The sequence below is a fragment of the Lucilia sericata genome, unplaced genomic scaffold (genome assembly GCF_015586225.1).
Source record: "Lucilia sericata isolate MDLA Ls3-8-SP2 unplaced genomic scaffold, ASM1558622v1 Contig000123F_arrow, whole genome shotgun sequence".
In the NCBI taxonomy this organism is placed as follows: Eukaryota; Metazoa; Arthropoda; class Insecta; order Diptera; family Calliphoridae; genus Lucilia; species Lucilia sericata.
In genome coordinates this window covers 470,056-482,696 of record NW_023994155.1, presented here as the reverse complement: position 1 = coordinate 482,696, position 12,641 = coordinate 470,056, and the positions used below count along the sequence as shown (strand labels likewise).

Genomic DNA, 12,641 nt, shown 5'->3' with positions numbered 1-12,641 from the left:
AATTTCCTATAGAAAATTTTGTTAATCGCTCTATTATATTGATCAATCTATTTTCTATAGAAAATTTTGTGATCGTTGAATTTTCTATAAAAAATTTTGTAATCGAACAATTTTCTATAGAAAATTTTGTGATCAAATAATTTTTATAGAAAATTTTGTTGATCGATCTATTTTCTATAAAATATTATATTGATCAATTTATTTTTTATAGAAAATTTTGTGATCGTTGATTTTTCTATAAAAAATTTTGTGATCGAACAATTTTCTACAGAAAATTTAAAAGATCGAACAATTTTCTATAGAAAATTTAAAAGATCGAACAATTTTCTATAGAAAATTTTGGAGATCGATAAATTTTGAAAAGAAAATTTTATGATCGATAAATTATTTATAAAAATTTTTTTTGAATCGATAAATTTTGTAAAGAAATTTGTGAGATCAATCAGTTTCCTACAAAAATTTTGTTGATCGAACAAATTTTCTATAGAAAATTTTATGATCGATCATTATTTTATAGAAAATTGTATTGATTGATCAATTTCCTACAAAAATTTTCAAGATCGATCTCTTTAAAAAATGTTGTAATTTTTACTGCAAAATTATGTCGATCGGTCAATTTCCTATAGAACAGTTTGTGATTGATAAATATTCTATAGACATTTTTAACTTTCATTAATTTTGTATAGAGGTCGCATCATATTCTGTAGAAAAGTTTGTTGATCCATAAATTTTCTATTAAATATTATATTTCTATGGAAAATTTTGGAGATCGATAAATTTCTATAAAAATTTTTGAAGATCGATCAATTTTTATGGACAATTTTAATGATCGATCAATTTTCTTTAGAAAACTTTGCGATTGGTTAGTTTTCTTTAGAATATTTTGCGATCGATCTGTTTTCTATAGAAAATTTTGCGATCGATTTATTTTTTATATAAAAAATTTTCGATCGTTCAGTTTAGTATTGAAAATTTTATTGATCAATCAAATTTATATAGAAAATTTTGTGCAATTTTCCATAAAACATTTTAGGATTTATAAATTTTTTGTAGAAAATTTTGTGATCGATAAATTTTCTATATAAAATATTGCGATAAATTTTTGATAGAAAATTTTTAAAGAAAATTTTGTTGATTAATAAATTTAAAAAAATTTAAATATTGCGATCAATTTTCGTGATTAATCATTTTTCTATATAAAGTTTTCCATATTTTAAAATTTATCTATATATTTGTTTTTAAATTTAACAAAAATTTCGCTAACTATAAATTAAGTATAAAGTCTTTCACACCTTATCAACTTTAAATTCTTGACACTTGATTTTCATTATTTGCCTCTTCCTCCACTACCTCTTCCGTGTTATTATCACCCATTTCCATCTCTTCTATACAATCCATACTACGATCCATATGCCATAAATCTGTTATACTTATTGTCAAAGGATTATCGTAACCTCCTTCAGAACTTTGATTTTCCATTGAGCTCATCTCGGAAATACATGAACTACGACGTAATAATATAGTCGATGATTTTCTTCGATAAGTATTGGGTGTAGGAATTTTACAGATTTTCGGTTGTTCTTCATTCCAAAAGTGAATGTTTAGAAAACACATTAACACTCCACTACTAACAGCCAACGAAGCGAACACGGTGATGGGTATAAGTATGTGTATCTTGGTGGTGATTATTATGAATGGTGCAAAAATCAACCAAAAACGACTAAAACATGAAGAGGACAACATTAAGATCGAACGTTTTTCCGGAGATACCAATTGTCCCGTACATGTAGTGAGAATAGAGAGATAGGCTGAGTTAGCCAATTTAAGCAAAATCCAAAATAACATTTCAAAACCAATGCGGCGGGATTCCTTAACTGGAATTGGGGAAAAAGTATTAAAAGTTAATGATTTAAATTACCAATTTTATTAACAACTTACTGGTATCTGGTATAAACCATATGAGATATGTAATAAATCCTGCCAGCATCATAACATAACCACACCAAAGCCAATGATGGCGGGTATATAGAATAAGATATAAACCCAAAAAGACTCCCAACATTTCAGCAAAACCTGAAGTTTGTAGCGATTATATCAAAGGTTAAAGTACCTTAAAATCCTAAATTCCTACTTACCCAAACAAGCGGTATTAACATGCAAATGCTCTACACCCAATGTTCTTATCATCAAAATCATAACATTATATAGAACAGCCGATACCACCCATGCCCAGTGTATTAGCACAATAAAAACTCGAGGAGTTTTACCATCCCATATAGACCAGTAATTACTTTCCTTAATATTTCTCAAATTATTGGCATAAGTTTGTAATTGACTTTCCAAATTTAAAGGTATTTCACGATTATTGAAAGCAGCCGATTCTAAGAGAAGTTTTAAAGTTTGTTCGATTTTATTGTGTTTCAAAAGCCAACGGGGACTGTCGGAAATCCATCTGTATAAAAGAAAAGGAAAGAATTTTTACTTTTTTCTGGGTTATTTTTACGAATGTGTTAATCACCTGTGTAGAAATACTAATAGTATTACGGAAGTAGATATCGCTATATAGAGATAACTCCAACTATCAAAAAATATCGATATACCAGGAAGGAGGATAAGACCAATAGACCAAAATAATTCGGAGAGCGTTACAATTATAGTTCTAGCTTTGCCAGCAGTAATGTCGGTTACTAAAAAAAGCATTTAAACAATGGTTAATGTTTAAAGAATATTTAATTTATTGCAATATTTCCTATAGAATATCGAAGTTCTCTTTAGTTCTAGTTCCCTTTTAGTTCAGTTCTAGTTAAGTTCTAGTTCAGTTCTAGTTCAGTTCTAGTTCAGTTCTAGTTCAGTTGTAGTTCATTTCTATTTCATTTCTATTTCATTTCTAGTTCAGTTCTAGTTCAGTTCTAGTTCAGTTCTAGTTCAGTTCTAGTTCAGTTCTAGTTCAGTTCTAGTTCAGTTCTAGTTCAGTTCTAGTTCAGTTCTAGTTCAATTCTAGTTCAGTTCTAGTTCAGTTCTAGTTCAGTTCTAGTTCAGTTCTAGTTCAGTTCTAGTTCAGTTCTAGTTCAATTCTAGTTCAATTCTAGTTCAGTTCTAGTTCAGTTCTAGTTCAGTTCTAGTTCAGTTCTAGTTCAGTTCTAGTTCAGTTCTAGTTCAGTTCTAGTTCAGTTCTAATTCAGTTCTAGTTCAGTTCTAGTTCAGTTCTAGTTCAGTTCTAGTTCAGTTCTAGTTCAGTTCTAGTTCAGTTCTAGTTCAGTTCTAGTTCAGTTTCTAGTTCAGTTCTAGTTCAGTTCTAGTTCAGTTCTAGTTCAGTTCTAGTTCAGTTCTAGTTCAGTTCTAGTTCAGTTCTAGTTCAGTTCTAGTTCAGTTCTAGTTCAGTTCTAGTTCAGTTCTAGTTCAGTTCTAGTTCAGTTCTAGTTCAGTTCTAGTTCAGTTCTAGTTCAGTTCTAGTTCAGTTCTAGTTCAGTTCTAGTTCTAGTTCAGTTCTAGTTCAGTTCTAGTTCAGTTCTAGTTCAGTTCTAGTTCAGTTCTAGTTCAGTTCTAGATCAGTTCTAGTTCAGTTCTAGTTCAGTTCTAGTTCAGTTCTAGTTCAGTTCTAGTTCTGTTCTAGTTCTGTTCTAGTTCTGTTCTAGTTCTGTTCTAGTTCTGTTCTAGTTCAGTTCTAATTCAGTTCTCTAACAATATATAAATTTGAAATTGATCCACAAACTTACATATAACTTGTCCCGATGTATACATAAAAGCACAAAACATGGAAGTCAAACAGCGATAGTAGACATGTAAAGCAAATGAGGTCACTAAACCCGTCAGATTTCCGCACATAATCTGCCCCAACATGCCATACAACATCAGCCTGCGTGGACTAATGCTGTAATAAAAGAAATATTAGTATTTTTCCCACGATGTTCCTTAAGTTTCTCTAACTTACTGATTCAAAGCTTTTTTCGCCACCAAACCACCAATTAAGGCCCCTAAAGCATGAAACGATTGGGTCATTGACACCAGCAATTCTCGCGAGCAAACCAAATCGAATTGTGTCACCAGAGATTCATATTCTGAATTGTGTTCAAAGTGATCGCAGGGCACTAGATGAACATTCACCTGATGAGTGTTCTGCTGTTGGGGCTTAGCAAATGGATTAGAATAATTCCTTATATTTTTATGTGCAAAATTTGTTTCCAAACTGGTTTTGAAGGTGTGACAAGCATCCACTTGAAACTGACGATCGGTACTTTGTATATCCTTTTGTAAATTATAAGACATATAATTTTCCAATAAATTAGAAGTAATATTATGCTGCAAACTTTCCGTAGGTTTACAATAATAATCCCCTTTTTGTGGAGTAGGAGCCGTATAAATAACACAAATTGTAAACCAGGCCGTGGGAATTTTACACAAAAATATCAAAACTATTGAGCGTAATTGCCATTTGCCAAAATTTCCATTGACAGTTTGTACTATATCTTCTTGATTTTTAAATGAACTCATTTTTTTAGCAACTTTTTACTATTCCAAACATTCCGTCTTTCTTTTCACGAATAACTACGATTCGCAACTGTTTTCAATGTCTCTATTTAGACCAAATCTTAGCGCAATATTTCACACGATTTTTGTTTATTTATTTATTATTGCTCGATTTTATTTAAATTTGAATTTAAAATTTTTGTGCTAATAAATTGATAATTGTATTATCGTTAATACATTCGTTTCGTTTGATCAATTGATCTCTCTATCTAAATATAGTCACAGTTGATAAAAATTTGTTTTGTACTAATTGTTAGATCAAATAATCGTTTTTTTTTTTAAATTGTTATTACAAACTAAATATAGTTTGTAATAACATTAATGATATTTTAAAGACACGAAATATGCAAATAAGTTTTTTTTTAGTGAAAACAAAAGTTTATTGACGTTTTTCAGATTAACTTCTTAACCATATGACACGTTTTTTCTAAATACTTCCTTTTATATAAATTGATAACAGAACAGAAGTGAACTAGAACTGAATAGAAATGAACTAGAACTGAACTAGAACTGAATAGAAATGAACTAGAACTGAACTAGAACTGAACTAGAACTGAACTAGAACTGAACTAGAACTGAACTAGAACTGAACTAGAACTGAACTAGAACTGAACTAGACTGAACTAGAACTGAACTAGAACTGAACTAGAACTGAACTAGAACTGAACTAGAACTGAACTAGAACTGAACTAGAACTGAACTAGAACTGAACTAGAACTGAACTAGAACTGAACTAGAACTGAACTAGAACTGAACTAGAACTGAAATAGAACTGAACTAGAACTGAACTAGAACTGAACTAGAATTGAACTAGAATTGAACTAGAACTGAACTAGAACTGAACTAGAACTGAACTAGAACTGAACTAGAACTGAACTAGAACTGAACTAGAACTGAATTAGAACTGAACTAGAAATGAACTAGAACTGAACTAGAACTGAACTAGAACTGAACTAGAACTGAACTAGAACTGAACTAGAACTGAACTAGAACTGAACTAGAACTGAACTAGAACTGAACTAGAACTGAACTAGAACTGAACTAGAATTGAACTAGAACTGAACTAGAACTGAATTAGAACTGAACTAGAACTAGAACTGAACTGAACTAGAACTGAACTAGTACTGAACTAGTACTGAACTAGAACTGAACTAGAACTGAACTAGAACTGAACTAGAACTGAACTAGAACTGAACTAGAACTGAACTAGAACAAGAACTAGGTTCTAAAGGATCCCTTAAAAGGGCATTTCATTGTACTCTCTATTTTAAAAAAATACTTTTCTTGGAAATTAAATAAAACATCATATTTAGGTATTTTTAAATAATTTTTATTTTTTAATTAATTTATTATGAATTGATTGTTATTTTACATTGTTTTTTTTTTTAATTTTTTAATACCAGTTTTAATTTTATAACTCACTATTTAGACAAGATATTAATTTTTATTATTTTCCTTAAATTGTTTTAAAAAGATCTTAATTTACTAAAGAATTCTCTGGATTTGCTTTTGTCGTATTTTGTAATAAGAAAACTTTGAAATTGTGGCCAAATAATTTACATTTTTTATTGCGTTTTATTGTTAAATCTTTATTATAATATTAAATTTAAAATATACAATAGGAAATCTTACTTATTTAAATAATATTAATTTTAGTTTAATTTTTTATTTTAATTAATATTTATAGGTTTTTGTTTATAGTAATATACGACTAGATGGTTTATTTTTTTAGTTTAAAATAGTTTATTATGTTAAATGTTTTAGTTTTTAATAAAATTTTTACAATATTGATTGGCTAAATTACAGGCTAAAGGATTTTTATTTTAAAATTAATTATAAATTGTTTTTATTAATAATAATAATAGGAAACTTCTTTTTTTAATAATTTTATAATTGTTAATTAAAGTTTAGTTTTTCATTTAGTATGAAATAAAGTATTTATTATATTAATTTTCATAAATTAATAAAAATTGCTTTGTTATTAATAATAATTACTTCAATTTGGAGCAACAACCTTTAGTTTTTTTGTTTTTAATTTACAATTGTTTTTTTACATTTTCTGCAAATTATTTTGTTTTATGTTTAAATCTTTGGTTGTTAGTTATATTTTAATTAAAGTTAAAACGAACTTTACAGTTAGAAATTAATTTAATTTTTAGTAAGAAAATGCTTTTGATTTCAAATTAAAAAAAAAACTCAAATAAATTAATGACTTTTTAGTTGCTTTAACAGAAACTTGGTAACACTAACAAAATTGTTTTTATAAAATAAACTAAATCTTTAAATTATTAGTTTTTCCTTTAATTTGTGTAAAAAAGACTGAATCTTAGTCAAATTATCAAATTTCCTATGAATATTGTTGCAACAATCAAAATATATGCTTGATACGACAAAAGGCATGTAAACACAATTAAAATTTCTTATAAATTTCAAAATATAACTTAACTACAACTGAACTAAAATTGAACTAGAACTGAACTAAATTTGAACTAGAACTGAACTAGAACTGAACTAGAACTGAACTACAACTGAACTACAACTGAACTAGAACTGAACTTGAACTGAACTACAACTAGAACTGAACTAGAACTAGAACTGAACTAGAACTGAACTAGAACTGAACTAGAACTGAACTAGAACTGAACTAGAACTGAACTAGAACTGAACTGAACTAAAACTGAACTAGAACTGAACTAGAACTGAACTAGAACTGAACTAGAACTGAACTAGAACTGAACTAGAACTGAACTAGAACTGAACTAGAACTGAACTAGAACTGAACTAGAACTGAACTAGAACTGAACTAGAACTGAACTAGAACTGAACTAGAACTGAACTAGAACTGAACTAGAACTGAACTAGACTGAACTAGAACTGAACTAGAACTGAACTAGAACTGAACTAGAACTGAACTAGAACTGAACTAGAACTGAACTAGAACGAACTAGAACTGACTAGAACTGAACTGAACTAGAACTGAACTGAACTAGAACTGAACTAGAAATTGAACTAGAACTGAACTAGAACTGAACTAGAACTGAACTAGAACTGAACTAGAACTGAACTAGAACTGAACTAGAACTGAACTAGAACTGAACTAGAACTGAACTAGAACTGAACTAGAACTAAACCAGAACTGAACTAGAACTAAACTAGAACTAAACTAGAACTGAACTAGAACTGAACTAGAACTGAACTAGAACTGAATTAGAACTGAACTAGAACTGAACTAGAACTGAACTAGAACTGAGCCAGAACCGAACAAAGCAAATTTAGATAATTGTATGTATGATGTTGTTTTTAGTTGCTGTAAACAATCTTGTTAGTTCTCGTATTTTAAAATAATTTACTCAAAAACCTTAAAACATTCGGTTGCCATAATAAAATTACTGAACAGCCACTAAAAAATACATTGTCTGGTTTCAAAATGAATTTATTTGGTTGGTAATCAACTTAAATCGCAGTCCGTTTTAACTTTTGTGATTTTTTTTTTTTATATTTTATTTATATTCTTTAAGTTTTTAAATGATTTATTATTGTTTTTTTTAATAAACTGTTAGTTTTTTTCATTGTGCCTGTATTTTTCTTTTAATTTCAATTTTAATTTTTAGTTTTAATCTAAATTGTGGTTTTTGAGCTTAAAAATGTTTTTCTTTTTGAAAAAAATAAAAAAAATAATGTTTTAGTTATTTCTTTTTAATAATATTATTATTTTGTTATGTTTTTTATCACAGAAAATAAAATTAAAATATATTGTAGTTTAACTTTTTCTTTAAATTTATGGAAATATTTGTTTATTGATTATTTAAATATTTGTTATTGGTATATTTATATACAGTTTTATAAAAGATCATTTGTATTTAATTTGCTGAAACTCTTAGGGTTTATTTTTTCAAATATATGTATATTTGAGGTGGTTGTTTTTTGGAAAAATATATTTTATATAAATTTTGATTTTGTTAAATGTTAATAGATAATGAATTTTGAAATGATGTGAAGGAAACTTTTTAGGGTTTTATAATTTTTACATATTATTCCTTTCAATAAGATAAATATTATTTATAACCTTAGAAATTTTTATAAATTGTAGAAGATTTTTATAGAAAAATATATTTTTACAAATATGATCTAATGCGTTACTATTTTTATTTTTTTCAGATCCTTAATTTTCTGGATCCTCTAAGAAACATTTAAAAGTTTTAAGGTAAGTGGTATTATAGTTTTTGAAAGAATTAAACAATTTTAACAATCATACAAATTTGGGGTCAAAGTTCAAACTTTTAAATATTTTTAAATTATTAAATAAAATTTTATTACTAGAGGTCAATAGTTCATCCTTTAAATATTTGCAAAAGTTAAAGTCTAAAAATTATTTTAAATTTTAATTAGAAATATAAGGTTTCTAAGAAAAAATCAATAAATTTGTTACAAAGGTCATAGTTCAATTAAAAAAATATTGATTTTCATACAAATTTAAATTTTTTTTGGGGAAATTGCAATCTCTCAAATTTGAAAGGTCAAGGGTCAAACTTTATCTAAAAGTTTTAAATTTTGAAACCGTTAAATTTTGTATACAAAAGTTCACTGATATTTACATTTTTAATAAAATCGAGATTTTTTTGGGAAATTAATTTTTTGAAATTTTGGTAAAATTACGAATTTTTGAAAAATTTTGAGTTTTTGATAAAATTTCAAATGTTTAATGAAATTTTTAATTTTTGATGAAATTTCTAATTTTTAATCAAATTTTATTTTTTTACTGGTTTTTATGAAATTTTCAATTTTTTTTTAAATTATGGATTTTTTGTGAAATTTCGAATTTTTTGAATTAATGAAATTTTGAATTAAGAATGAAATTATGATTTTTGTAAAATTTATGAATTTTTATTAAATATTTGAATTTTCATTAAATATTACGAAAAAAATTACGAATTTTTAAAAAAATTTTGAGTTTTTGATAAAATTTTAAATGTTTAATGAAAATTCTAATTTTTGATGAAATTTTAAATTTTTAATAAAATTTCGAATTTTTTATTAATATTGAATTTTTAATGAAATTTCGAATTTTTGATGAAATCTTGAATCTTTAATGAATTAATTAAATTTTGTATTATGAATGAAATAATGATTTTTGTCAATTTTTTGAATTTATATTAATTTTTAATAAAATTTCGAATTTTTAACGAAATTATTAATTTTTAATGAAATTAAAATTGTTTAGTAAAATTATAAATTTTGAAAAAAAAAATGATTTTTTTTAATGAAATTTAATATTTTTGATGAAAAATTTTAATAAAAAAAAATTATTTTAATAAAATTATTAATGAAATTATGAAATTTGAATGAAATTTTGAATTTTTTTATGTAATATCGTATTTTATATGAAATTATAACTTTAAAATAAAATTTCGAATTTTTTTTATAAATTTTTAATGAAATTTCGAATTTTTGATGAAATCTTAAATCTTTAATGAATTTTGGAATTTTTAATGAAATTTTGAATTATGAGTTTTTATTAAATTTTGGAATTTTTAATGAAATTTTGAAGTTTTGCTGATGTATATTTTAATAATTCATAATTTTAATGAATATTGAGTTTTTCCAAAAAAAAAAACAAGTTTTTTTGAAAATTTGATTTTTTACAGAAAATTTTAATAAAGTGATTTAATTCTTCGTATTTTGTATGAAATTATAACTTTTAAAAGAAATTTCAAATTTTTAATGAAATTTCGAATTTTCTATGAAATCTTAAATCTTTAATGAAATTTTTAATTTCAAATTTTTAATGAATTTTCGAATTTTCTATGAAATCTTAAATCTTTAATGAAATTTCGAATTTTTTATGAAATTTTGAATTATGAATGAAACTGAATAAAATGAGTTTTTATTAAATTTTGGATTTTTTAATGAAATTTTGAAGTTTTATTGATGTAGGTTTTAAAAATTCATAATTTTAATGAATATTAAATTTTTATAAAAAAAAAATAGTATTTCTGAAAAAATAATTTCGTATTTTGTACGAAATTATAACTTTTAAATGAAATTTTAAATTTTTAATGAAATTTCGAATTTTCTGTGGAATCTTAAATCTTTAATGAAATTTCGAATTTTTGATGAAATTTTGAATTATGAATGATATTATGAGTTTTTATTAAATTTTGGAATTTTAAAAGAAATTTTGAAGTTTTGCTGATGTATATTTTAAAAATTCATAATTTTAATGAATATTGAGTTTTAACAAACAAAAAAACAGTTTTTTCTGAAAAATTAATTTTTTAACAGAAAATGTTAATAAATTTAATTTTTTCATGTAATGAAAATTGTCAAAAATTTATTGAAAATTATTAATAAAAAGTTTTATTTAGATTCAAATTCTTTAACTTCCGATTGCTGATATTAATATTTTTAAATGAATCTAACTTCTCAATACTTTCATGAATTCAAGTTTTCTTCTTAAACTTTCCTCTTTTCGTTTTAAATCCTTATAAAAAGTTTTTCAATTGAAAATTCCCATTCAATTAATTACATCATTTAAAAATTCATTATCATTTTCTTAAAAAAATCTTTTCCAATCGTGTAACTGAAAGTGTTTTTTGATGAAAAAAGTACTTATTTTAAGTGCTGATAAGTTTATTGGAAGATACGATAGTCTATTTATTATTTGGCAAAAAATATAATTATATATATAAATATTTTGTTAATATTTTTTACATGGTTTTTCTGTATTAATACAATTTATGGAATGTTTTTTTTTATTCTGTTATGGAGATTTATTTTTTAAATATTGAGTTTAAATGAAATTTAAAAAAAATTTGTATTTTTATGTAATTTTTTTTTTTCTTTAAAATTTTAAAGTTTTTTTTAACAAAATTACTCTTTTGAGAGATTTATATGTAATTGTGGCTTTTATGATCTTTTAGCTCTTTTCTATCTTGAAAGTTTAGGACTTACGGAATTCGAGATCTCTTTTAAAGTCCAAAAAATCGATATCGAACGCCGTAAAATGTTTACTAGGCTCTACTCTCTTTTGTATTTAATGATCTTGTTAATAATCTTGTTAGCTGTCTTTAAGTAAAAGATCTAATGCACTAATTTAACTTGATTTTATGCTCTTATTAAGATTTAGATCTTAAGTCCAGACATCACGGCTTGCCTTAAGACAAGCTGCAAGCTACATCGAGAGACTAAAACTCTAGATCGTTATAAAACATTTCTTTGAAATAATATTTGAAAATTGTTAACAAAAATTTTTGATACTGTTAATATTATTTAATACTTTTTTGACTTGATATATGTATATAGAATTTAACTATAGAGGAGTAAACATCTCTGTTTCTCACCCCTCATAACTCACTTATCTTATGCTCATTTTTTACTTTGTTTTCTGGAACATCTACTGATTCAATAGAGTATTGGTAACTTCCGAAAACGATAATAAAGGACTGCCATCGATAGTTTGTTCTAAACCACTTAAAGTCGAGGCACACGAGGTCGTGCTACCAGGAGCACCTATAACATAGGCATTAGTGGCATAGGCTAGAGATGAAGGATGCATTACAGCACTGCCTCTCTTAAAGGAGGAAGTTCCAACACTAGCTCCTAATCCAGACACACCTAGACCGCTACTACCTGCTGACAAATTACCCAGAGAGGAAGTAACTCTTCCAGCACCACCCAATTGTTGTAGGGCCACACTTTGTGTAGCCATATCTCCTGCACAACCATCCAAAGAGGCAGACGTTATAACAATTGGAGAAGCTATTATGGCTAGTTGATGATAGGGCGCCGTAGTAACGGTAACACCCCCGATACCCGGGGAACCGTTGTGGTGCAGTGAACCTCCATTTAAACCATTTATAACACTACTTATAGCTGGTAATTGTTGGGTCTGATTAATGGGTGATGTACAGGAAGGTGATGAACTTGCAGAGGCTGCCGTTGTTATAGTAGAATTCTGACAATTTCCTGGACCTCCGGTGCTCATAGATTCCAGAGGTTGTAAATGTTGATTGTAAGCACTAAGTTGTAATATTTGATGTTGTGGTTGCTGATGTTGTTGTTGTTGTGACTGTTGACTGATCATGATCTGTAGTAGTGGTAGGTTTTTAAGGGAT

At 26.1% G+C, this 12,641-nt stretch overlaps 2 protein-coding genes and 1 long non-coding RNA gene across 4 annotated transcripts in view; 1 reads left to right on the top strand and 2 right to left on the bottom strand.

The window, feature by feature from the left end:
- The window catches only part of LOC119600827, an 87,975-nt gene that overhangs the window by 31,078 nt on the left and 44,256 nt on the right, over window positions 1–12,641 (top strand). The window contains exon 2 of the long non-coding RNA XR_005231164.1: window positions 8,686–8,731. This is a non-coding gene — a long non-coding RNA (uncharacterized LOC119600827). The remainder of the gene's footprint in view (window positions 1–8,685; window positions 8,732–12,641) is intronic.
- Window positions 1,261–4,544, bottom strand: LOC119600823 (solute carrier family 22 member 3). The gene is made up of 6 exons (XM_037951388.1): window positions 3,932–4,544; window positions 3,717–3,871; window positions 2,519–2,687; window positions 2,136–2,452; window positions 1,939–2,073; window positions 1,261–1,874 (listed from the first exon to the last, which is right to left on the bottom strand). Exons 1-6 carry the CDS (start codon window positions 4,489–4,491, stop codon window positions 1,303–1,305), a joined length of 1,908 nt encoding a protein of 635 aa, XP_037807316.1. The 5' UTR covers window positions 4,492–4,544; the 3' UTR covers window positions 1,261–1,302.
- LOC119600822 overlaps window positions 11,167–12,641 on the bottom strand; it is a 93,243-nt gene continuing 91,768 nt past the window's right edge. For both annotated transcript variants that reach the window (XM_037951385.1, XM_037951386.1), the window contains exon 11: window positions 11,167–12,613. In XM_037951385.1, coding sequence (XP_037807313.1) covers window positions 11,921–12,613 — 693 coding nt within the window. In that variant the 3' untranslated portion in view covers window positions 11,167–11,920. The remainder of the gene's footprint in view (window positions 12,614–12,641) is intronic.